The sequence below is a fragment of the Guillardia theta genome (assembly GCF_000315625.1).
Source record: "Guillardia theta CCMP2712 unplaced genomic scaffold GUITHscaffold_65, whole genome shotgun sequence".
Taxonomy (NCBI): Eukaryota; class Cryptophyceae; order Pyrenomonadales; family Geminigeraceae; genus Guillardia; species Guillardia theta.
In genome coordinates this window covers 67,087-91,233 of record NW_005434609.1, presented here as the reverse complement: position 1 = coordinate 91,233, position 24,147 = coordinate 67,087, and the positions used below count along the sequence as shown (strand labels likewise).

Sequence of the window (24,147 nt, the reverse complement as noted above, 5' to 3'; positions counted from 1 at the left end):
TAGGATACTTTCTCATTTTGTATTAGGGCTTCAATTAGTAAATCCTCGTCCTATGTAGACCTACATGGTCAGTTGGATTCACTGGATCCCGAAAGGTATGGTGGGTACTTTATACTTCCGTGGGGGTGGGGTCATTAAAAATAGGGGTGGGGTTGTCAAGCCAACCCGTATTTTCCTTGATTTCAACCTATAATGGTACCGGTGGTAATAATAACATGTGGGGTAGGGAATGTGCAGGTGTAAGTGCAGGGGTATTTTCGGAGTTTTATCTCACAAAGACATTTGAGGGGTGGGTTTTATATGAGTGATGAATGAAGGGGTGGGTGGGGTAGGAGAATTTGACAAGGATTGACAAGTACAAGCAGGAGGGAGGAAGGGAGGGAAGGAGGGAGGGAGGGAGGGAGGGAGGGAGGGAGGAAGAGCAGAGGAGAGGGGAGATGAGGGAGTGAGAGAGTGAGTCGAGAGAAGGGAGGGTGAGGAGGAAGGGAGGAGGATACAGTCGGCCTCGACACACAATCATCTCGTGGATCTGAATTTCGGGAGATTCTGCTCGATGTACTTGAGGAGTTTGGCTGCGTCGGAGGTGAAGTCAGGGGCGAGAAGCATCACCGACAGGAGGCTGGCTCACCGCGCATCTGCAGTCGTTTCTGCTTCTCGTTCCTCGCCTGAACATTCGTGAGTCACAAATCAAAATGACAGAAAAAAACTTCTCACTTGTTCACAGACCAGAAAGTGAAGCTCCTGAACCTGTCGAGGACTGTCATAGGGAAACGGCACACATCGAACAGTATCACATCCGCGCTATTCATCCCAAGCTCAACCATGAAGGGCTGCGCAAGGTTGTGGGTTCAGTGATGTTCACGCGCTTGTTTGGATCACCTCATGTACTGCTGGATTCCCCGAAGAACTGACATAAATGTCGGTGATCAGTGCGAGCAGCGGGCCCAACGTGTTTCCGTCATCTTTCCCCTCTATCAACGTGATGCCTCCTTTCTCCTGCGCTCTACGGCACGTGTACTTCTTCAGGCAGTGCAGCGCCTGTTGAAGACACTGTTTCACGTAGAAGTCGCGGTACCTGAAGCGACAAGGCCGTTAGCAGTCTCAGAGGCTGTGGGATCGATCAGAAGCACTTGGCATTGTCGCTGAGCTTCGGCATCATCCTCTGAAGAGCTTCGATGGCTTTCAGACCTGCCATACTGTCTTCCCACACCTACTCCCTCGTGATCAGTTTTGCGGCACATCCTGACTGACCACGTTGGCATACCAGACTATTCGACAGGATGTTCAGCAGTACCGCCATGGCGCCATGCATCCGCAAGACAACTTCTGCTGCTGGGACGCTGGAGCTGGAGCTTTCCACTCCTCCTCCTGTCTCGAGCATCGCACTTTGCATGGCCATGTTGCAGATCGTCAACGCCAAGTCGCAGATGTCTCGGTGTAGATGCCGTAGCGAGTTTTCTCGAACGACGTAAATCATCTCTTCTCCGAAGACCCGCATCACAACGTCATCATCCATGAACTGTTCTGCTGGTTTCTCGTAGACGATTGCCTCGTAACCCTGCGAACAGCCGTCAACTCATGCCCTTGACGTCAAACCACGGGACTTGCCGTGCTGAGACGATGCAGGAAATGGTTGAGTAGAGGAGGGAGGATGGGACTCTGATGTGAGTTCACAAACTTCAGTTGAAACCCTCCGATACAAGAGATTTACCAAGATCCTTTCGAGGTACCTCGAATTGCAGCTCTTGAGGATGGGCAACAGGACGGATCTCACCAGAGACCTTATGTGTCGGTTCTCTATGTTGATTGAGTTGTGAAATGCCTTGAGATCGGATCAAAAGTCAACGGCTGCTGACGTTTTGCAGCAAGGCAAGAACACTCACTTGCTGCAAGATGCTGACGTCGCCAGCAAGGTGCTCGTGGATTCCAGTCACAGCGCCGAGGTAGAGGATATTCATCAGAATCTCGTACAGCAAGTCCCTCTGCATCCTGATCCACCCACACAGCTGCAGGTGATGACGTCATTGAGCAGGAGAAGCTGCTAGGAGACTCTCACGTAGCTTACGACGGTCGTGCCGCAATGGCTCTCTCGATTCTTGTAGTTGGGATCGACAGACACGAGGAGCTCGAGGGGGAAGTAGATTCCCTTCCACATGCTCAGCACCTTGCTCCTCAGCTCCGGTGCCCACAAATTGTGGAGGCCTGGAGATTAATTGAGAACGAGAGGAGGGAGGGAGGGAGGGAGGGAGGGAGGGAGGGAGGGAGGGAGGGAGGGAGGGAGGGAAGGAGAGGAGTGAGCGAAAAGGGAAAAGAGCGGCAAAGACAGGCAGTCAGCAACTATGAGGGACCTTGTATGGCGAGCATGAGGTTCGGGAGCAAGCGCCAGATGTAAGGGGACATGAGCCTTGTCATCAGGAGAGTCTCCTTCTCTTCGATGTTTGCAGACTTGGCTGCCTCCTCTGCTCGATAGGCGAAGTGCCCTTCGCTCTCTACCAATCGTCTGAGGATGAGGTTGAAGGTGTGCAGTATCGCATGAATCTGCAGCGAGATGAGATGAAAGGACAGGGCAGGGCAGGGCAGGGCAGGGCAGGGCAGGGCAGAGCAGGGCAGGGCAGGGCAGGACAGGACAGGACAGGCGTGCAATACCCTCAATCTTCTCTTCTCCTCCTCGATATATTTGGGTCTTGCGCACTGTTCTGATACCTGCAGGGGGTAATGAGACACGTCCAACGAGTTCGGTCAGTGTAGTTGCCTCAGCCTCGAAGCACAACGAGAGGAAGTTTTGGGAATAATCCTGCGGGGAAAGTCATTGAGGGTGCGAAGCTGCTGGAATAACCAACAGTATACCTGTAAACTAGTGAGGGTTTCCCACTCTTGGACGAGAGGGCCCAGAAGGTGTCCTGCGAAAGTGCTCAGATGTGAGGCAGAGACGAAGAAGAAGAGATAAGTGGAAAGGAGAGGAATGGAGGTGGAGAAGAAAGAGTGATCACGAAACACTGAACGATGTGATGTGATGTGATGAAATGTGGTGTCATGTGATATGATGTGGTGTAATGTGATGAAATGTGAAACAGACCCATGATGGTTGACTTTTCATACGGCGAGTCAAGTTGAGTAGTGACGAGAAGCAAGAACTCAATCAGATGTCCCTGTTGATGATTCATCACAGACAGGCAGAAAAGTTTGAAAGGCATCGATGTCACCTGTCCTTCTGACTCTATTTGTTCTGCCAGGCCTTGAACTGCTTCAATCAGACTTTGCAGGTGTGGAGTGAGCTGGGGAAATCAAGTTTCAGGAAACAGCGTCATGAACAGACTCGTTACCTTAGATGCACAATGAGTGCCTTGAGGAGAAGAAAAACGAGAATGTTGTTATTGCACTCCCAGAGCAAGAAACCAAAAGTACCAATCTTAACAAGCACTGCTAGGGCAGTTCGTTGTATGTTCTGATCTGAGTTGACTTCTGGACTTGTGAGCGTGATGGATTTTATCTGCACGTGACAACATCAACGAGTGAATGAGCAACCTAAATGACATACAAAATGATTGTCGACGTAGCCCGGTAGCGCCAGCAGCTGCAAGACCTGCGCTTGTAATGACTTCTCACAGTTTTCCTTTCCTCCTCCACTGGCCTTCTTGGTGACGTGGACGATAACGGATTCCGGAGCATTGATATACAGCTACGAGGGCATCGGGGTCAGGGAAACGGCAGTTGTTGCAAGTCAAACCTGTTGGAAGATGCCGAGGACCCGGAGGATGGAGCAAGTCTGCGAGGAAGTCACTTGCCTGCTGTAGCAAACCTGACCATCTTCTACTCACAACGGCCTCTATGGCGTGTGGGATGACGTCGGTCAAACTTTCCACCAGCTCCGCGCACATTTTGTAGCAACTGCTGTCTGCTCCTCGTCTCAGCCGCACCAGTCTCTCCTCCCTCTCTTCTGCTCCACCTGCCGCCAACGCATCTTGAGGGAGCGACTCGACTACCTTCTCCAGCAGGCGGTACCATGCATCTGCCTTGCCGTCTAGGGAGGCCACTGACGAGCATCCGTCAGACGCTCTCCGTCATGAAGGTTGTCACCTGGTTGTTGCATGCTTGATCTCAAGCTCAGTGTCCGCTTCCAGTTCTCCGAGGTGAAGAGGAAGAGCTGGCTCGGATAGAGGATCGACATCTTGCGCACGAAGTCGAGGATGCGTGATCGAAGGTTGAACCATGCCTGTAAGAAGTGACTAGAAGGAAGCGAGGAAGGGAGCTGAGATCAGAGGTGAGGAGAGGAGATCTGTGGAAAGGAGAAAGAGGTTCTGGAGAGGAGAGGAGAGGGGAGGGGAGGAAAGGTTTTCTTCTCGTACCTGCACAAACTCATCCTCCTCGACAAAGTCCTGCTCGTCCAGCTTGCTCATTCCATTACTCCCAAACGCGTTGTCGACGGTGATCTCAAGGATCTACACCATCATCAGCATCTTCAACTTCACGGGCACATCTACCTTGCCGAAGGAGAACAGCAGCATTTCATCCTTGTTGGACAAGCTCGTCGCGTTCTCCCCGCTCCTCTTCCTCTCGATGAATGCTCCCCAGTACGACAGTGTCAAGGACAGGACGTTGAGGCTCTTCACGTGCGAGAGGGTGAGAATGACGCTGGTGAACTGCTCGAACTCTGCCTCCTTCCGCTCCAGCAGCTGCCGCCACCATATGTCAGACTCTCCCTCCGTATGAGGTCAAGACGATATTCACCGGCCAGAAGTTCACACCAAATTCGCAGAAAATCTGGCAGGAGGACCTTCATGTCAAGAGGTGGAGGGGAGAGGGGAGAGGTCGAAACCTGCGCTATGTGCTTCAGAAACTCATAGTCGTCCATTTTCGGTTCGGCTTCGCTGCTGGCCTGCATCGCAAAGTGGCAAGACCGCATCATCCCCCTCCTGCGTCAGCCGCTGATGAGCCCGAGCGACGGGGACAAGCAAAGGGTCACATGATGCTCCACAAGAAGACTTGCTCCGGACTGTCATAGTAGATTCCTCGGTTGTTCTTGTTGATCAGAGCGGATACAACGTCCAACACACTACAGAATTGACGTCACTTACTCTCATCGTCACGTCGCAGTCATGGCCTATGTTACCTGTCACGTAGGAAGCGGTTGTCGAGCAGAGGGAGGAGGAGCGAGTCGAATTCCTTTTCAGCCAGCATCTGCAAGGTCGTGAAACCGACTTGAACCTCAATGCAACGGACGATCTCCTGCACCATCCTGATTGTCTGAGCGTCCTTTGCAGATCAGGTTCAGCGCCCAGTCCACCTTCACCGCTCCTCTCTTACCAGGCTCCTTCTCGTGAAGGTTGAAATCAAGAGTTGCCGAAGGGACGAGACAACTCTCTCCAAGTCCCCCCGCCATGTTTGAATCATTTGATTGCGTTCCACGATCGACAGCGGAGACAGCATGAACTCCTCAGGTAGCGCTCGCCACACCATAACCGCCAGCTCGCATTGCGTCTCCCCGACACCAGCGAGCAAGTGGAGGTCAGACAGCAGATTCGGCCAACTGCGCGGCCACTCTTGCAGCGCGATCTTCACCACAACCTGCACGATCTTGCCCTTGATGTAGTTCGATTCTTCCTGGATGCTCTTTGTCCCATTGTACAGGAGGGTCATTACGTTGACTTTCAGTTCTTCTCGCATCGTGGCAGGCAGTTGTTTCCAGCGCACTGTGACCAAGTGCTCGTAGAGCTGTAGACCAAAGTGCCGGACGGGATCGGGCAAAGTGAAGAGCATCAGCTTCTCAGCATAAAGTCTGCACTCCGAGTTCCGCTCCTTCACCCCTTGGCAGAGGGAAAGGGCCTCGTCCCTCCGCTCCTTTGTCTCTGAAGGGTTGTGGAGCACTTCCAAGGCCAGCAAGATGTTCTGAAATTTGATCTCCCCGACTCCCACATCGCCATTCTGACTCCCTCCTCTCAACCTCAGAGGCGACCGCACCAGGTCACCGGTCGAGGTGCGAGGCTGCTGACAGAGTGCAGGTTTGACCTGATGCGTGTTGCAACGGAGAGCCGAGAATTGTAGCAAAATCAGCACGGCGGACAGGCTGAACTTCATCGTTCTAAGTAAGGGCGAGCCAAAGGAGGCCTTGTTCGGATCCCATAAGACCACTAGGATCAGGATCGCGCTCCCTGCTCTACGACCTCATGCATGTCGTGTATGATGCCCTGCATCTAATGCAAGGACATTACCACCAGGCACCTGGAGTACAAAACCAAGAGCTCAGTCATGCGTGATATTCAAAAATCCTTGATGCTATCGGATTGAGAAAGACAGATACTATCGTTTAAGGGGTGTGTGAGGTTCAGAATCGACGCTCAATCCATGTTTCATCATGCAGGAAGACAAAGATACAGAAAAGGGATCTTGAGTTACAACATTCTGGGAGGGCACGAATCCTAGCCACAAGAGTTCAAGGGGAGTGGAGAGCGCCTGACGTTGGCACACAAACCATTAGAGACAGCAGAGCCGCGCCATCCGTCCGGCATTACATGACCAGGTCGTCATTAAGCCTGAGATACAGGCTCCACACGATCAAGAGCATGCGGGAGAAGGAGGGAGACTCATCGAGGACATTTTGTTGCTGAAGGGAGAATCAATGTTCATGATGGTATTCAGTGAAGAGAACAGGCAGCAGGAGACAGGGAAAGAAGCGGAGAGGGTCTGTGAAGGAAAAATCGGGGTAACCTCGAAAAATGGGAACGAATAGAAAAGGGGGGCAGGGAACAAGAGGGCGGGAGAGGGGAGAGGGACAAGAGGGAGGGAGGAGAGGGAGAGAGAAGAGAACGAGGAGGAGAGGAGGAGGAGAGAGGAGGAGAGAGGAGGGCGGGGGCTGGCGGGGGCTGGCGGGGAAAGTAGGAGCAGGGCGACATGGCGCACATGGTCGGATCCATGCGGTGGAGGGCAGCAATTTTGAAGGGTGAAAACGGGTAAACTACAATCTCTGTCCTTTTGCTAGCTGTGAGGTTCGGTTATGCACATTGCCGTAAAGCGTCCCTTCCGAAGGGTCTGAATTCATGTCGATAGAGCGAAACAGGGAAGCGAAGGATTGGGGCATGGCATGACATGGCGGAGGAGGGGGGAGCAGGCAGGAGAAGAGGAGGACAAGAGAGGGAGAGGAAGGTCAGGGATGGAGCTAGAGGGAGAATCAGCTCAAGGACCGTCTTGCAACTTTGAGCTTCAGTGCTCTGACATGCTGATCAGGATGTTTGGCGCTAGAAAGAAAGGCTGTGCTGAGCAATGGAACAAGACGCTCAAGGAGCTGGATAGTGTGGACACGCACATCTCTTTCTTGTCTCAGAACGATTACCAAGAAGTGATAGAGGTCTGCACTGCAGCGTTTGTTGGGACTGATCGATCGCCGGGAGAAGGGAAAGTCCGCTGGATCTTTGGTCCCGAAAATGTGACGGGGAAACCGCAAGAGTGTGAGAGGTTTGTGCAAGGAACGCGATGGTACGCAACATGGTGTACGAACTGTTGCTTCGACTACGGGTGCGTGCTCGGGTATAGAGATGCTGACAGCGGCAAATTGCTGGGCGTCGCCCTCATAATGCCTCCTGGGACGGTCAAGAATGGCAACGTGCTAACTGTGCTGCGCATGATGAACTTGGGGTGGAAGGCAAGAGGTCCTCCGCTAGAGCGGAACACCAAGAGGTACGGGAAGTTTGCCAAGGAAAGAGCGCTGCGTGCTCAGCGCATGATGGAGAGGATGCATCGTACACATGCGGCAGGGAGACATTGGTACGTGTACATGCTAGGGGCGCATCCAGACGCGCAGGGCAAGGGGGTAGGATCTTCGTTACTGATGACAGTGATCAAGCTGTCGAAGAGGAACGGAGTTTGCACATACCTAGAGTGTCACGCAGACAAGAAAGCGTTCTACGAGAAGTACATGAAATGCGTTGAAGAGAAGGTCGTGAGCAATGCTGACCCTAACGGCATCGACATGTGCGCTTGTTCGATGATTGCATAGCAGCGGAGGAGAGGAGGGGAGAGGAGCAACTAGATGGGAAAGGACTCGTCTTTGTTTCCAAGGGGATGTAAACCAACTCAAACAATCAAATGTCTCAAGTGCATAAACGAGGTAGGAGCGAATGCAGTATTAGAAGAGTCCCGTGCTCTTTAGTCCATGATTCTTCAGTGGCTTCTGCACCAGCATCTCCTTGGCCAGTTTTGCCTTCGTAGAGCGTGAGGTGCGAGGGGAGCAAGAGAAGAGACAGACCTGGTATGCAGCTTCCTCCCTCCGGGAAGCCTCAAGCTCCAGGGCCGCGATCTCCATCTCTCTTCGCATCGCGTTCTTGGCTTCCTGGAAGGCACCCGGGTGAAGGCAGGTTGACATGGGATACAGCAAGTCACCTCGATCTGGGTCAGGATGTCCCGCTGATGCTCCTTTGCGATCCTCTTGCGGATCTCAGCCTGGAGACATGCAGACGGTCAGCCTATCAGTATTTGAGCCTTCAAGTCCCACCTGCAGCGCGTTCTGCTGCTCTATATCGTCGACTTCTCTCACCATACGCTCCTTCTCCTCCATAGCGAACTGGAGAGACTCAGCCTCAACAAGACAGAGGTGTGAGGATTTGACTTTCACCTCTCGTTCTCTCCTGTTCTGCTCGATTCTTTGTTGCAATTGTTCACGACGCGTTTGAAGCACCTCCTTCATCAACTTCTCGCGTGCCGCCCTCTCTTTCTCCCACACCTATGCACCATGATGTCAGAGCAGTTTGCTAGCACGACACGCATCCAAGGACCTCCTCGCGTTTGCGCCAGGCCTTCTCTTGCTCTGCCTTTCTGATCGCCTCGCTTGCCGCCTCATCCACGGCTTCTTTCTTCATAAGTTCAATGAGCTGCGCCTGAAGTCGACAAAACATCAGCCTTGTCGCTTCCATCCGACACTCTGACCTGGTACTCCCGGGCTTGCTGACGCAGCTGCGCCTTGTACTGCAACTCGGCCTCCTCTGCACGCCTTTCTTTGTCCAGCATGGCCTGAAGAGATCTTAAGTGGCCAAGAGAGCAGCAGGGAACATTTACATTAAGCAATTTCAAGTCTTCTTCCTGTTGGCGTCTGATTTCTGCGTCCTTCTCAGCTCGCAGTAGAGCGTTGTGTCTACCATCAAGCAGTTCAGCAACCAGGAAATCCTCTTTGCACAGGTTGTACCTGGCGACTGCCAGCTTCTTTTCTGCCTGCATCTCTGCTCGTTCATGCTCTTTCCTCTTGGCCTCCGCGAGGTCAAGCTCGAATCGTTCTCTCATGAGTCTTGCTTCTTCTTGCTTCAGCCTCTCGTCTTCGTCTCTTCTCGCTTGTAGCTCCTGGATCTAAAGGAGATATCAACATCACAAGCTCAGCAGGAGACAAATCGCTACCTGTTCTTGCAATGTATGAAGCATCTCTGACCGGAGTTCCATCTTGATCACAAGGTAAGAGAGAACCGAAGAGCGACAATGTTTGGTTGAACCTGTCGATTCTTGTCGTTCATCTCCCTCTCTTCTGATTTGCGTACAAGATCGAGCAGCTTGTTATGCCACATTTCATTCTCTTCTTTTTGCCTCTGCTTGTTCTCCTCCTTCTCTTCCAACGCTCTCTCGCGCGCAACCTTGAACCAAACGTCAAACAATTCAAACATTCACATCATTGGCTCCACGTACCACGCATTCATGGAGCAATTGTTCTCCATCATGCTCACGAAAAGCGTCGCAAGATTCCCGAAACTACGTGAAGAGATTACAATCAGCCGAAGCAGGGAGAGCCAAACTTCGATGGTTACCTGCCGCTCCCTCATGAGCACAGCAAACTCGCGCTTCTCCTGCTCTCGTCGGCGCATCAACTCTCGTGCCCGAGCTTTCAGCCGATCTCTTCTCATTTCTGGGGTCTCTTCAAACGAACTCAACTCCGCAGTGTATCTTGCATCTTCTTCTGCCAGCAGAGCAGCAAGTTTGGATCGCCGCTCATTCAGCTCTTCCTTCATGTCCTGCTTCATAGTTTCCACCTTCCTGGTGACCGTGTTCCTCTCAATCTTCCCTGCGGTCTTGTGCTCCCAGTGCGCGAACCGTTCAACAGAAGCATCAGATTTACACTTCTCGTCAAACACTCTTCGCTGATCCTCAGCCTTCCGTCGGTTGAGAATCATAAAATCAGGGGCCAGATGCCCACTCCTTGCCCGTGAACCCATTGAAGATGCTGAGCGAAAGAGCAGAAAGTCAGAACCTCTTGCACTTGGGGAGTTTGAAATCAATCAGCGTTTCCAAATATAAGAGACAGATCAATAAATTTTGTATCTTTCCTGAAACTTTCAAATGGTGCAGACCTTTTCCTTTCTCTTCGCCCAAGGCTCCTTCGCGCTACCAACCATCGCTTCCCTTCCTTCTCCATCTACCCTCTTCCTCTTCCTCTTCCTCTCCCTCTCTTCCTTGTCATCCTGCTTTCCTCCCCTTCTCTCTCGTCGTTCCAGTTCTCTGTCCTTCTCGCCTGCCTTCCTCTTCAGCTGCCCATCCCAGCATCTCGACTTCCGTTGGCGGGCAAGTCTTTCGTTGGACGCCGTTAATACCGTTACATGACACTCCACGGGCCGGGCCAGGCCGACTCGTGACTTGGAGTTAGGTCAGTGTCCCGCCGGGGGCCCGAGTGTCCGGACACCCACGGTCCGATCCGGGAGTCCGGCCGCATGGTCAGAGTCACGCACGCGGCAGCCCGGCCCGGCCGCCGGCCACTGTTCAAGTCAACTTCGGCACAAACTTCCGAACTTCCTCAGTTCGGAACTCCGAGTTCGGAAACCGGACCTCCAGCTGAGCGCCGCCGCCGCCGCACTGAAGTTAGCGTGACTCGGACCGCCGCGGCCTGGCCGCTCAGTGACCCGGGGGTGCTGCACAGCCTAACACTGTTAGCACGGTCCCGCCGGGTTATGATCAGCCGCGCCCGGCCCGCCGGTAACCGCGGCCGGGCCCCGGCGGCGGTGGCGGGGGCCGCCGCGTGACGGTCGCTCGGCTCGCCGCGATGATCCGATCGGATCGGATTGCCCATTGAACACAGGCAAGGTCAGTGAGCTGTTGGCGACAGAGCTTTCATTTTTCTCCTGCTCGTCTCCTCGTCATGGTCGCGGCTCAGCTTGTACTGACTCAGTGAGGCTGATCCATGGCAACGGCGAAAAGATTTGCAACGAATATAGGAGCGGGGGAGGAGGGGCGAGCCTCCTTATCTCCGATCAGACAACGTTTCACCGAAATGCTGACGGTCAGCTTTACCAAAAGAGCTGTATCTCAAGATGTATACACTCTTTCCAGTACCCCTACCCCCCTAAATGAGCGAAAATATTTAGGTCTCTTCAAGACTCCCCCCAATGCAGGATAACCGTCGACCTTATCGGTTCACACGTATATAAAGAGAGGAAGAGGGCCTGTCTTTGTCTTCCTTGACTGCAAGCAGAATCCTCCTGGGATCTTCCTGCTGAACCAACCTCTGAAGCACATCTATCTCCTTCATACACATCCTGAAGCACATCTACCTCCTTCATACACATCCTGAAGCACATCTATCTCCTTCATACACACACACCTCCCGTCGTCCTGAATCCTTCCTCGAGCGCTAAGCATGCACAACAATTACTACCTCTCCCCGGAAGAGCACAACTCAGTCATCAAGGTCAGCGAGTGGCTCGAGTCGGAGAAACGATACTTACACGCACAAAGCGTCATCCCTGACAAGAGAGCAAAGCCGTCGGCAGACAGGCATCATCATCTTGACAAGGGAGCGAATTCCAGCGCAGAGTCAAAGACCGACACCCTTACCATAAGCCCGAGAGAGCATGCAGGCTCTGAGGCAGCATTGTCGTCGCTGCTCAACTTTCATTTCAGCTGGAGCGAGAAGCCCAAGGCTGAAACAGGTCACCTCAGAAAGCACACTCCAGAACATAATGAGCCCAGCATAGACTTTACTGGGATATGGGACGCTGCATTCGAAGAGCTTCTTGGTACGGCAAGAAGCAAGGCGGATAGCGAAGATCAGCCAGCGGCTCAGGGAGAGTTACATAGTAAGAGTGACGAAGGCAGTAGCACTTCAGCTGCGCTACACGAGTGGGAGAGCAGGGCAATGATGGCTTCATGGCGAGCTCGAAGTATGTCCTCCCAAGAGGTCAAGGATGATTCCAAGATCACGATGGTGTACATGTTCTGAGCAACTGCGGTGATACGATTCCTCAGTTATACCCCTGACTGAGCGATCTTGACAGTGGTATCCTTGACGTTCTAATGTCAGATCCTGACGACTGCTAGTGATAGCAGAATAGACTACCAATTCCAACCTAATTAAGAGTTGCTGTAACAATTTTGTTGATTTTCCTTTGGCTGAATGATAAAGACTTGTACATGAAAGAAACTCTTCACATGGCGCAGCACCGCCTTGTACAGGAGCAGCAGGAGCTCAATCCAACTGCAAACACATGAATGTGCATGGATTAAAGAGGACTAAAACAAATTTCACTCTTTGCCGAATCAGTGAATGACAAAGAAAGTCCACCGTGCATTTCCATCAAACCATTCATTATTCAAGCACATTCTAAAAACAATACTCTAGTTTTTCAGGTAGCATACTGAAAAAACATTTACAAAAGTACAGTTGAGATTTTTGAGGCTCGTTGCCAAGCTGTCTAGAATTAACAAGCTGTCCATATTTCTGGATTCAGTAGGAATTATCTATGGAAGGTAGGGTAGCGAAGTCAAATGATGAATCATTCTGGCTGGTTGGATTGAGCAACCCGCTGAAATCCTCAGAGTTATTCGGCGAGATCCTGTAATTGTCAATCTTCATTTCATCAGGAGTATTGGCACTCGACAGAATATCCCGTTCAGATGCAGCCCGTGAGGCAGCACTCGATTCCGACTTCGTGTCGGGATTCAACTCCTGTTTGCCGAAAGAAACGAACTGTCGAGTCCTGCAATCTATCCAAGCGCTCTTGATGTCGCCGACTCCCTTCACGAATACAGTCTCCCATGACGGATCGACGGAAAAGTCCACCGAGTTGTTCTCATGGTCCACCACAACCAGCGAGTCATGTTCATCGCGCAAGTACAAGGCAGCCACTTCCGACAGCCTGATCATGCTTGGGGACCCACACTGCTCTAGCTTCCCTGCAACGACCATCGGGTCCCCAAATGCACAGACAGTAGGAGCATAATGGTTACTATCAATATAGGTTATGGTCAACGGCCCGATATCTATCCCCACGCGGATTTGTGTATCGTGATTTGTGTGCAAAGCGACGGCAACGTCAAGAGCAAAAGCGACCATCCTGCTCATCTGGTTCTGGTCTCGATCTCCATCCACAGTGTTGGTACCTGAGACGCAAACGTAGCAATCACCCCGAGTCTCTATCTTGCGAATGAAGTGCTTGCTCAGGAGCTGCTCGACGTCAGCATGCACTTGCGACATCCAATCTGCAATCTCCTTGGGTGACATGCCAGTACATCTCTTGGTATACCCCACGATGTCCAGGTAGAGAACTGTCGCAACTGGATAAGCCTCTGGCTCCGGAACTTGACCAGAAGCTACCATCTGACCAGCATTTGAACCATACATGCCTTCTGCAGCAAGACTCCATATTCCATTCTCATCATCATTTCTGACATCGCTGCTGTCGTCTTCAATCGCCCCAGTCGACGTGATAATGGCGTATATGACACAGTCTTCAGCACGCAAGTCTACGTCATAACCTAGAGTTCTCAGCACGAGGTTCACATGAAGTGGTTTTCCCGTACACCTTCGGAGGGTGATATTTCTGAGAGGGTGCATAAGCGACCCAGGTAGAGATCCTGTTTTCTTGACTCGCTGCACCCATGCTCGATGATAGTTGCGAATCTCGAGAGGAAGAATGTCGTGGATGGCCTTCGGGTGCTTGTCTTCCTCCTTTGGCCATTCTAGAAGTTCCCTGAAAACGGAATTCGTATGAAGAATTTCGAGCTGGGTACCCTTGCTAATCACGTATCCGAGCTTTTCGCCATCATCAGACAGGGACTTGGCTGCATTGATGACTTCTTTCAGAATCATGCATTTTGTTTCCACGATCTCCCTGCTATAGATCGAATTGCAGACACAAGTGTAGAATTGTGAAGAGAAATCTATGTGGAAGAGTTCTTTCAAGTCGCTGAATTTGCCGTCACGAATGGCCCGATAGAGGTCGGGGAGAAGCCCACTGAGAATGACCCCTCCAGCAAACAGAATGGCCCTACCGAACACCTCATTTGAGGATGACAGGGAAATGGGATTCAGCAGCGATAAGCGCATTTTGACTGGGATCGAACAGAGGGACGAGAAATACGCACAATTTGATCCAGTTGACTGTCAACGTTTGAACATTCGAACACAAGTTCTCAAGAGTGGTGGAATGAGCTCAAACCTTGTTCACAAGGATGTCTGTGTAAACTGAAAAAAGGGCTACTTCTGAATTGAACAGGGAAAGAATGCGGCAGGAGACGAGAGGGCACCAGGGCCACAGCGGTCGTTACAAGACCGAACTGCGATCAGGGCAAAAAAAGCAACGAGATGGCAGAGGAGAAGGCCAAACGGACGTGAAACGACCGAGGATAACGTGGTTGAGCAAGAAGAGGAGGAGGAGAGAGGAGGGAGGGAGGTGAGGGAGGCGAGAGTCGATGAGCGACGATGCGAGGGTAGCGAGAAACAGGGGAAAGCGATGAGCAGGGAGTTTGTGTGAGGACCCTATGGTGGTTGGAGAAAGGGGTGGGTGGTAGGATTCGTATTGAGGGGTAGAAGACCAGGTCCATGTGGTGGGGTACATTTAGCTATTCACGGGGTAGTAAAGGGAGGCTGGGTGGGTACACCATACCAGTTTCGATCGAAAGACGTGTAATTGAAGGGGTGGGTGGTTTTCGTGTGGGGTCGAATTGCCATGAGGGGTGGTACAGATATTGGGATCAAGGTGGGGTGGTGAATCGGGTCACAGGGGCAAAAGTCGGAAAACACCGAGTGATCAATTCGACACATCAGGAAGTGGGGTAGGGTACTGATCAGAGGGGGGTATATGGTGGTAAATGAAGGGGTACTCGTAAAGTCATCCGAGGGATGAGGGTTGTGGGGGTCGGTCATTCCAGGGTTCGAGGAACGTAGAGGGGTGGGTAGTGGTCACTGCTGGAGGTTAAACTGCTATGAGTACCGGGTTGAATGAGAACGTGTTCACGGGGTGGGGTACTAAATTTTTTTTTCCTGAAGAGGGCAACACATGGTGGGTGGGGTACTCAGGGAGGGGTAGTGGATTTGCTGAAGATCTTGCTGACCGGGCCTGACTCCACGTTTCTTCAACCCCTTGTGGGTACTACCCCACCCTCTAAATGAGTGGTCGCTTCCTATGGATGTACCCTTGATTTTACAACCCTACCTGGAGATCAGCAATCTTCCTGGACCAGATCACGATACCGAGAAATTTCTGAAATATTCTTTGAAATATTTCAATATTAAGTGAAAGATTTGAAAATATGGGATATCTTGTGTCGGAACGTAAGAGCTTGCTGACAACCGTGACACGAGAGTCACGGGCCAACTTCTACGTGCTTTACTGACGACGAGGATGTATAATTCTTTTAGCAATGTAAAACATTGTAATGGTACAAAGATGTTATAAAACGTATTAAAATGTACTATAAAAAAGTTGAGTAACCTTTTCCGGAAAGAGGCCTACATGAGCCCTTTTCCCGGAAGTGACCGCCGACGGCGCGGCGGGGGCTGCCCAGTGCCGGGCGAGCGCATGAGCCATGCCATCAGTCGGCCGGGACTCCGAGCTCCGACGGCGGGCCAGTGTTCGGGCCGACCCGGCGGCGCCGGGGCCGCGTGAGAACCGTTCAACGGTTGAACGGGTCTGAGTCCGATCACAACTCTTCATTACTGTGACTCAAAGTTAAGTTACATGGACAGTCGAGGAGTCGGAGGCTTGACCCTGACGGTGACCCGGGGACCGTGCCTGTCGCAATGGCCAAACGGCGAGGAGAGAAAAGCGCAGGACTGACAATTCCCCCGCGCCACTGCCATGCCAGCCGGGCCCGACCGTACCGTACATCATGATCACTGTGGCCGCGGCGCCGAAGGAATCACTGTCAGTGAGACCGTGCGCACCGTGCATCGTGACCGTACGGTAGCCTAGTAGTACCGGAAGGCACCGGGTGACCCGGGCCGCGATCATCGGATCATGATCCGATCGGATGGCACTCTGGAACCGTGCCCATCATCGCGGCCATCATGGCATGATGATGGCCCGGATTCAGCCTCGGCCCGGACAGGGATGCCATTGAGCTGACTCGGCGAAAGCCTCAGCGGGGCCTCGGCTCGGATCCTGGCCCTCACCCCGGCGGCGGATGCGTCACAAGTTGCAAGTACGGTCGGATCACCTGAGACGCCGTTGCAAGCCGGGTGATCACCGTGGCGGCACCGTGCCAGGATCGGACGGTCGGCTTAACTTAACTTTGAGTACTGCCAGTAAAGAACTCGGAAGGTACGGTCGCGGCGGCCACCTAAGCCCCGGGGTCCGGTGTGCGGGAGTCTAGTATTCCGCCATGATCGGACACCCGAACGGGCCTGGCCCGGCCGGGCCGGGGCCGGGGCCGCGGTCCGACTGGCGGGTGACCGGGTCCGACTCACGGAGGCTCCGTCCGATCGGGCCACTGCCGCCACCGTCCGACTGATCCGATGATCCGACCGTGTGACCGGCGAGTCGCGCGGCAGTCCGAGTGGACAGGAAGGGCAGCAATGAGAGCTATAGGGTGGAAAGGTTCTGTCTTCCTTGTTTACTTGGATTCATGTTTACTCAAATGCAGCCCACCCTCTTCTTCCGCTTTACCACCCCCTTTGTATGGATGCACTACCCTAGAGGTGATTCACACTTCATACCCCCTTGAAAGGACCCTGACTTTGTGGAGTCGAATGGAGCAACCCTACATCCAATAATTTCCTTTCAGGCTCAATGAAATTTTCAACATCATGCTTACCTGCCTCTCAAATGTCCTGTGAATTTGTGCTAACTACCCGTACTTAGTTTTTGCCACCCGTACTTAGACTGAGTGCTATACCCTATCACCCCCCTACTAAGTCATTCGACTACCCCACCGAATCGCTCAATCGCTACATATATCAAAGAATACCCTACCCCCTTGTTTGATGTACCCACCATACATGTTGTACATTCTACCCGTTATGAATACACCCTACTGTCTCAGTCTTGTACCCCTACCTTGATTTTTCAAAAGATCTTTAACCCCATCTCTGGGTAAAATTTCAGTACCCTACCCACTGTCTGAATCACCCCTACCTCCATTCAAAAATCATTACCCCTAGTTTTCACTACCCCTACCCCATATTGATGAAGTTCTCCCGTGCACCGCTGGCTTCCTCCATCCTCCAAACCCCCACCGCCCCCCTCCGCCCCCGTTCCTCCTCCTCCACCTCCTCCTCCTCCTCCTCCTCCTCCTCCCCCTTCTCCTCCTCCTCCTCCTGTTGCTTCCTTCTCCTCCCCGCCTTCCTATCTCATCGACGTCCTCTCCTCCTGGTTCCTTGGATCGAACCAGCCAGCAGCGACTGGAATTGGCCTTGCTGCATTACTGCAACAACTGGCGTACCTCGATTCCGGCATTGACTTTGTCCCACTCACCTTCGTTCTTCGAGCATCTCGTTCTCTGATCTTGTTTGCTCTCACTTGAGTATATGTGCTAACACTCGGTGGAAGCCTTTAGATCATCCCAACACACGTACCGCACCTCACACCTCCCCGTCAATCAGAGCAGGTGCTGGTGGCGCAGGAACTTCAATCCTGACAACAGTTTAGCCGCTGGTTGCAGACACGAGCAGTAGGTAAGACCTTTTGAGAGACCTGAAATTTCAGGGTTGTGATATTATGTGCTAAAAGGTACTGAACAAATCCAACATGGCGAATCCCAACCCTTTGGTTCCGCACCAGAATCATGCTGTTGACTTCAAGCTGGAAAACCTGCTGACCAGAACATGGGAGAACGGGATGACAGGCCAGCAGTCTATCGACAAGATACGTGAGATCATCGCCAACAAGGGAGTGACCATGGATCGCGAGAGCGTGCCAGAGGACTGGGAGGACGCTCTGTTGCTTCGGTTCTTCATAGGGTTCAAGAAGAACCCTCAAACCGCAGCAGATGCTGTGATAGAGATGCTTGACTGGCGTACCAAGAACAACATCAACGATATCCGAAAGAAGATAATGGGAGGGTTGAAACCAGAGCAGTTCCCCCGCTACGAGACTGTTCGTCGATTTTACCCGCTGCTGAAGACAGGGAAAGACAAGAACGGCAGCCCCATCATGATCACGCTGACGGGCCTGATTGATCCTGCAAAGCTTGTCAAGGTTCAGTTAGATCGAAGTTGCCTGTGGTGGCTCACAGACTTGCGTTGCAGGCCGTGACCCTGGAAGAGATTCGGCTCTACATCATATACGAGATGGAGCACAAGCTCATTACGCTGTCGCAGCTGACGGCGGAGACCGGCATCATGTTCCGTGCGCTGGAGATCCATGATCTCAAGGTGCCTTGAGCGTGCGAGCAGCAGGAGAGTGACTCGTTTCTAGGGGCTGGGGATGCATCACCTTGCCACAGGGCCCATTGGGATGCTGCGCAAGGTTGTCTTCGGTTGGGGGATAAGGTTGTGACACGGATGAAGGTGGTCCGTGAGGTGTCAGCAAACTACGTGGAGATGGCAGACAAAGTTCTCATCCTCAACTGCCCGTTCGCCACAGTCGTGAGAGGAGTCTTGCGTCAAGGTATGGCTGCGAGCTCTTGGGGGCCAGGAGACTGACCGGGTGGTTGCAGTGGTTCCAGCACGATCCCAGCACAAGCTTGCAGTTCTCGGATCGAGGGAAGAGTATGAAGCAATCCTCGTCAACCATGCCGATAAAGATCAGGTTGGTGATGGCTGCTTGGGGAGGGCACCCGTTGACCGTTGAGGCAGTACCACGCTTGCCTGTTCGGAGGGGCGTTGCCTGAAGGATTAGAAGGAGGAGAAGATGAGATGGAGAAGTGGGCAAAGGTGAGGCGCTGAAGTAGAACCCTCTATCCAGCCCGCTCTGATCCTTGAGCAGGTCACCGTCCCAGCCAGAGACAAGAAAGTTGTGCAGGCTACAGTCAGGGCTGGGCAGACTCTGTTATGGTAGACCAAGTGATTACTTCGCTCCTGAGAGCATGACGTCTAGTGAAGGTGTGCTTGTCCCGATGCGTTGGACGTCGGGCTGCAAGTGAAGTTCGTTGCTGCTGCAAGCTCCAAGTCAGAGATCCTCTTTGAGTCGGGGAGCGAGAGGGTAGCGGCGCTACAGGTTTGTGAAGGTGGGAGTTCATCGTATCGTGAGCTCAACTGTTGACTGGCAGAGGGGAAGTCTCCAGTGTGTCGAGGACGGAACAGTCTACATGACCCTGGACAACAGGTGGAGAGTTTCATGGATGGCACGCCTCCTTCCTCTCTGTCCTGCCTTGTCTGATTCGACCCCTCAGTTTGCTTCTTTCATCTTGATGTGTCTGTGTGTTTGCTCTCCTTCGTCCTGTCTCCCTATCTTCCCCATTTTTGCACATTTGCACCATCTTCCTTCTCTTTCCTCCTCCCTCCTCCCTCCTCCCTCCTCTCGCACATGCTTACTTTTGAGCCAGCTACTCCTACATGAAGCAGAAGATTGTCTCGTACGACTTTGAGATTCTGGACATTCGGCTTCAAGGTGAGAGGGACATTCATTCAGCACGCAGTCTCACGACTCCTCTTGCAGGTTCACAGTCGAGCGATGAATTGCCCGCTGATTCTCCATCGGATCAATGAAAAAGTCTGCATCCGATGGGGCGGTGGAACTCGCAACAGACTTGAATACAGGAGAGGAGCAAGACAGAAGAAAAGCACGAGGAAGTTTGTTAAGCAAGAAGTGAGGGAGTGAGCGCAGGAGGAGGGAGGACAGAGGAGGACAGAAGGAACACTGGAGAGAACGAGAGGAGAGTGGGAAGGGATGGCTGACACTACAAACACCGCCTTAAGGTTTCAAGTTTTTCCTTGCATGAAAGTGAAGCACCTTTCTAACAAGTGAAAGGGGTCGGGGGCGGGCCCAAGGGTCTCGTCTCATGACTTTAATACACATGCACAACCTGGGCTGCAACTCATCTTGGTTGAATCGGATCCACCGACTTGTTAAGATCCCAGTCGTCGAACTCGTCGTTAGAGTTGCTCCCCTGCCTCCGCTTCCAGTAGGAGTTCTCTACCTCCGGCTCTTGCTCCCTCACTGCTCCTCCTGCCACGTTGTCTAGCGACGGGATCCCCGATCTCTCGATCTGATGCCCGAACTCTGTGTTGGACATCTCCCACATCCCCGTGCTCCCGTCCGACCCCTCCACCACCACCACTGCTGACCCCGAGGTCTGCCCGGGGTATGCTGGGGGCATCTCCCGGCAGATTGGGTCCACGTAGCCCTCGCGCGAGTCCGATGCTCTAGAGTCAGCCGATGGAACTTCGTCAAGAACTCCCTCGGCAAGTCGCGCTCGCTCCCTCCTCTCCTCTGGGTAGATGTCGATGCGCTCAAGCACGCTTGCGGGGACCTGTGGCAGCTCTCGTGAAAAGAAGGGGAGGATGAGGAATGGGAGAGTGTGGAGAGAATGGAAGTGGGGAGGGAGTGAGAAACCCGAGGGAGTGCACTGCCAGCAGGAGGAGACAGTGAGGACTGTTGAAGGAGGAGAAGTGAAGACAGTATGGAAGGAGGAAGCATAACGTGAGAGCGGGAAAAGTTTTCACCTCTTGCCGGTACTGATCCAAGTTGCGATGATGAGCAAGGGATTGCTTCGAAGCCCGGAAGTACATGTAGGGCGTGTAGCTGCAGTGAAGGTCAGAAGTCAGATAAACAACGAGGGGCAGGCAAGTGGAAGGGACGGGAAGTAGAAGAGAAGAGGCAGGAGAGGGAGGATGGAAGGGAGGGAGGGGATGGGAGGACTTAGTAGTGAAGAAGGTTCTACCGGAGGAAGTTTGAGACGCGAGACGTGTAGACGTCAGCGTACTTCTCGATCTGCCGCATCAGGTGCGACTTGTCGGCATAACCAGCTCGGCTGATGTAGCCCCAGTAGGGGTTGAAGTGAGACCCTTCCTGATACAACATGGGCGCAATCTTGTTGTCATACTCCACCATCGTCCCCAGCAGCCTCCCCATGGTCTCGTACAGCTCCTGCCCAGCAGACTTGTCAGATTGGAGACGTCAAAGAGACGGATGGGAAGGGAGGGGGAAGGCTAAGGGGGAGGCTGACCTTCTCCGAGGAGGCATTGAACAGGGAGGACTTGAGTCCTAGCCCGCGGTATCGGTGGAGCTCAGTACGGATGTGGTTGAGGATGTTGGCGCATTGCTCCTTGCTCTTGATCAGACTGTGCAGCTCCTGGGTGTGTTGCCTTCCGCGATCCATCGCGACCACCTCCTCCTCCACCTCACGGACGATAAGAGCCGTCCTCCATCGCATATAGAGCTTCGCAACGTTGACGTCCGTGAAGATGTGATCGCCGATGTACATGATGTCGTCCCTCTCACAGTTGAACAGCTTCTCAACCATGCTCGCGCTTCCCCCCGAGTAGATCCTCCCCTCTTTCATCCTGAACTTCTCCCTCATCATCCCATCCTCCGTCACGATCTCGTATAGGGGCATGCTCTGAGAGAAGAACGCGGGCTTGCGCGCAGACACGATGATGACGTGAAAAATCTCCCTCCACGTCATGCCCTTGGGAAGAAACCGATCTATCACTTGCGCCATCATCACCTTGGTGTACTCCCAGTCCGAGTTCGTGATGAGCGCTAGCTTCTTGCCTGCCTCCCTCTGATCCAGGAGAGTGAGAGCCACTTCCCTGTCAAACTCCACGTACTTCTCAGGGTCTCTCATAACGTCAGCCTTGAGCCTCCCTTCCACGTGCGCCTTGAACAGGGCCTTGGACACAGCGTTGAAGAGCTGCTCGTAGGAGAGCTGCATGTAGTCGCCTGACTCCGTCGGGATCTTCAGTCCCCCCGAGTCCAGCATCTCCACCAGCTGTGCATACAAGCATCCTTCCGATACAGAGAAGAGCGTGTTGAGGAACAGCCATCGCTTTTCCCGCAGGTCCACCAGCTGCCTCCCATAGATCTCATGCGTCTCCCGGTGAGACAGTCGGCGGGTCCCGTGCATTGCTCGCCTCACGTACCCGAACCGGTCAACCTTGACCATGTTGCCGAGGGACTTGTCGATTATGAGACCTCGGCAGACGAGCTCCGGGTTGAAGTGAAGGTCATCGACCGGGAAGCCAACCTGCTTCAGGTTCTCCTTGGCGTAGTGGTAAGCTCGCCCTTCCCACTCGGTCACCTTGTAGTGGATCAGCGTGTAGTCCATGTCGTAGCCGATGCATCGGATGCTGCGAAGATTGAGCGTTCGGCTGCAAAAAATGGATCGTTGGGGCTGAGCTGGGAGACCCCAGGTTTTAGGTGTACCCCACTGCAAGGAAGAGTGAGCCAACGCAGCAGGTAACGTCAGGGCATGCGGAATGGGGGGGCAGACGCAAAGAGGATGAGATCATGGTCAATGTTGGTTGCAAGGGCGGAGGAACAAGAAGAGAGAGGATGCTTGATGTAGGAGCTCACCCTGTCCAATCCAAGATCTTGACATATGTTGATGATTTCGTCCTTAGACATGATCATCTCCGGTTTCAAGAAGTTTTCCGAGGGAAGGAGGTCTCCTCGCGTGCTCTCTCCGAAGTAGTCCATCGGCCACTCGTCGCTCTCGGGGGAGTAGAAGGGAAGCGGCTCTGAAGCAATGTTCTCACTTGTGGGATAGTCCTCAAGCTCGTTGCTTTCATGAATCCGTACGATCTCCTCTGGCTCCGAAGAGTCGGATGCGCTTGCAAGGAGCTTGCTGCCTTTCGAGGAAACCTCGACCGTTCCTCCTCGTAGGCGCGGGTTTCTCACCACTTGAAGCGAAGCTCTGCCTGAAGAGGTCCATGAACGCCTTACATGATTCATATGGAGCAGAGGAGGTTTGGAAGCCAAGCAGAAACCTGACAACACACGGCAGGATCCTCCACTCGTCATCATCAGCCAGCTCTGCCCAAAGTCTATCTGGGCTACAAACAGCATGAGCATGAGGTGGGCCAGGTGAAGCGAGCTCATCCCGCTGCAACTTCTGCTCAAAAGAGGTGGTTAGCCATCAGCCACGCATGTCAGCTACAGAAGCAGCTAGAGAAGCAGACTGTTTGTTTCAACACCATAAGTACAATCACATGATCTGGTAGAGCAACATATCTCAAACACAGTTGCTGTATTTCTTATACTAAATTGTCCCCTTCATCCCCCATTCTTCTACTCACCACCCAACCTCCCTCCCAACCTCCCTCCTTGTCAGCCCTCTCATGCTCTCTGAGGCAGCGTCTTCCTTTCCTTTGCCCTTGTTTCACGCCTCTCGTCTCAGTTTCTCTCCTCCTATCTATCTCTCGCGAATTGCTCAACCACGATTCTGGTACTCGAGGTAACTTTCTCGTGTTCTTCCTTCCCGTTACCCTTCATGTATCCTCTTGTCATCGTCTACTCACTTTCTCATCATTTCAACCGCATAACATCCTCCTCCCAATCCTCTCTCTCTCCTCCCCTGCATCTTTTCCCCGTTGAGCTCCCCCATCCTCGTCTCTCAGCGCCCCATTCCTCCTACCCAAATTCCTACCCAACCCCCTGTGTTCCAGGGTTTTTTGAAAACCACCCCCACCCCCAAGTTTTCCCCTTGAATCTCCTTGCAACTACCCACTCTTTCTCCTGCAACATATACCCTTACCCCTCCATATCACGACGTATACCCACCCCTACCCCCTTTTTTCCTGACTTCTTCCTCACCTTTAGCACAAACTGCAGTACCCCCACCCTGTTAGAGAATTTCATTCCTCCGCAACCTCAGAAACTCGAGTACCACCGGTACCTTTCCCCAAAATCACCTTACCATTCCCGTGCATTATCTACCGGACCACCCACCCTGCCATTCAAAATGACCCCGACCACCACCACATACCACCCTCGTTTGTCACCCACCCCCAGATCGCAAACCTTCCACCCCGTTCATTCCCAAACTACACCTTCTCACTACCCCCCATGGAGAACCCTACCAGAG

General features: G+C 52.9%; 7 protein-coding genes across 7 annotated transcripts; 3 read left to right on the top strand and 4 right to left on the bottom strand.

Annotated features, from left to right (window-relative positions):
• Nucleotides 1-516: 516 nt before the first annotated feature.
• GUITHDRAFT_113190 (hypothetical protein) lies at nucleotides 517-6,075 on the bottom strand (the record flags this gene model as incomplete). The annotated part of the gene is made up of 30 exons (XM_005827579.1): nucleotides 517-572; nucleotides 629-665; nucleotides 715-747; nucleotides 795-830; nucleotides 880-1,075; nucleotides 1,131-1,210; nucleotides 1,265-1,558; nucleotides 1,597-1,659; nucleotides 1,712-1,822; nucleotides 1,884-2,006; nucleotides 2,057-2,202; nucleotides 2,349-2,489; nucleotides 2,704-2,794; nucleotides 2,848-2,900; nucleotides 3,077-3,149; nucleotides 3,204-3,275; nucleotides 3,324-3,343; nucleotides 3,406-3,490; nucleotides 3,539-3,679; nucleotides 3,728-3,766; nucleotides 3,819-3,895; nucleotides 3,947-4,033; nucleotides 4,078-4,213; nucleotides 4,347-4,439; nucleotides 4,482-4,673; nucleotides 4,729-4,761; nucleotides 4,817-4,913; nucleotides 4,964-5,053; nucleotides 5,111-5,253; nucleotides 5,305-6,075. 30 exons carry the CDS (start codon nucleotides 6,073-6,075, stop codon nucleotides 517-519), a joined length of 3,609 nt encoding a protein of 1,202 aa, XP_005827636.1.
• Nucleotides 6,076-7,222: 1,147 nt separating this feature from the next.
• On the top strand, nucleotides 7,223-7,990 carry GUITHDRAFT_113189 (hypothetical protein; the record flags this gene model as incomplete). The annotated part of the gene is made up of 1 exon (XM_005827578.1): nucleotides 7,223-7,990. One exon carries the CDS (start codon nucleotides 7,223-7,225, stop codon nucleotides 7,988-7,990), a length of 768 nt encoding a protein of 255 aa, XP_005827635.1.
• A 35-nt stretch (nucleotides 7,991-8,025) lies between these two features.
• GUITHDRAFT_164584 (hypothetical protein) lies at nucleotides 8,026-10,194 on the bottom strand. Its single transcript, XM_005827577.1, has 13 exons — nucleotides 9,780-10,194; nucleotides 9,661-9,723; nucleotides 9,471-9,608; nucleotides 9,379-9,420; nucleotides 9,173-9,330; nucleotides 9,046-9,121; nucleotides 8,917-9,000; nucleotides 8,766-8,867; nucleotides 8,606-8,713; nucleotides 8,486-8,554; nucleotides 8,374-8,433; nucleotides 8,240-8,323; nucleotides 8,026-8,194 (listed from the first exon to the last, which is right to left on the bottom strand). The coding sequence occupies exons 1-13, from the start codon at nucleotides 10,182-10,184 to the stop codon at nucleotides 8,120-8,122; spliced, it is 1,464 nt and encodes a 487-aa protein (XP_005827634.1). The 5' UTR covers nucleotides 10,185-10,194; the 3' UTR covers nucleotides 8,026-8,119.
• Nucleotides 10,195-11,599: 1,405 nt separating this feature from the next.
• Nucleotides 11,600-12,181, top strand: GUITHDRAFT_142532 (hypothetical protein; the record flags this gene model as incomplete). Its single annotated transcript, XM_005827576.1, has 1 exon — nucleotides 11,600-12,181. The coding sequence occupies one exon, from the start codon at nucleotides 11,600-11,602 to the stop codon at nucleotides 12,179-12,181; it is 582 nt and encodes a 193-aa protein (XP_005827633.1).
• Nucleotides 12,182-13,090: 909 nt separating this feature from the next.
• GUITHDRAFT_43507 (hypothetical protein) lies at nucleotides 13,091-13,495 on the bottom strand (the record flags this gene model as incomplete). The annotated part of the gene is made up of 1 exon (XM_005827575.1): nucleotides 13,091-13,495. A coding segment is annotated over one exon (405 nt), but the record flags the coding sequence as incomplete, so codon positions are not given.
• Nucleotides 13,496-17,927: 4,432 nt separating this feature from the next.
• Nucleotides 17,928-20,084, top strand: GUITHDRAFT_164583 (hypothetical protein; the record flags this gene model as incomplete). The annotated part of the gene is made up of 11 exons (XM_005827574.1): nucleotides 17,928-18,377; nucleotides 18,428-18,553; nucleotides 18,597-18,647; nucleotides 18,689-18,788; nucleotides 18,838-18,929; nucleotides 18,977-19,054; nucleotides 19,107-19,174; nucleotides 19,223-19,337; nucleotides 19,390-19,445; nucleotides 19,666-19,730; nucleotides 19,779-20,084. The coding sequence occupies 11 exons, from the start codon at nucleotides 17,928-17,930 to the stop codon at nucleotides 19,826-19,828; spliced, it is 1,251 nt and encodes a 416-aa protein (XP_005827631.1). The 3' UTR covers nucleotides 19,829-20,084.
• Nucleotides 20,085-20,572: 488 nt separating this feature from the next.
• On the bottom strand, nucleotides 20,573-22,440 carry GUITHDRAFT_75300 (hypothetical protein; the record flags this gene model as incomplete). Its single annotated transcript, XM_005827573.1, has 3 exons — nucleotides 20,573-20,864; nucleotides 21,004-21,209; nucleotides 21,289-22,440. Coding segments are annotated over 3 exons (1,650 nt in total), but the record flags the coding sequence as incomplete, so codon positions are not given.
• Nucleotides 22,441-24,147: the final 1,707 nt, after the last annotated feature.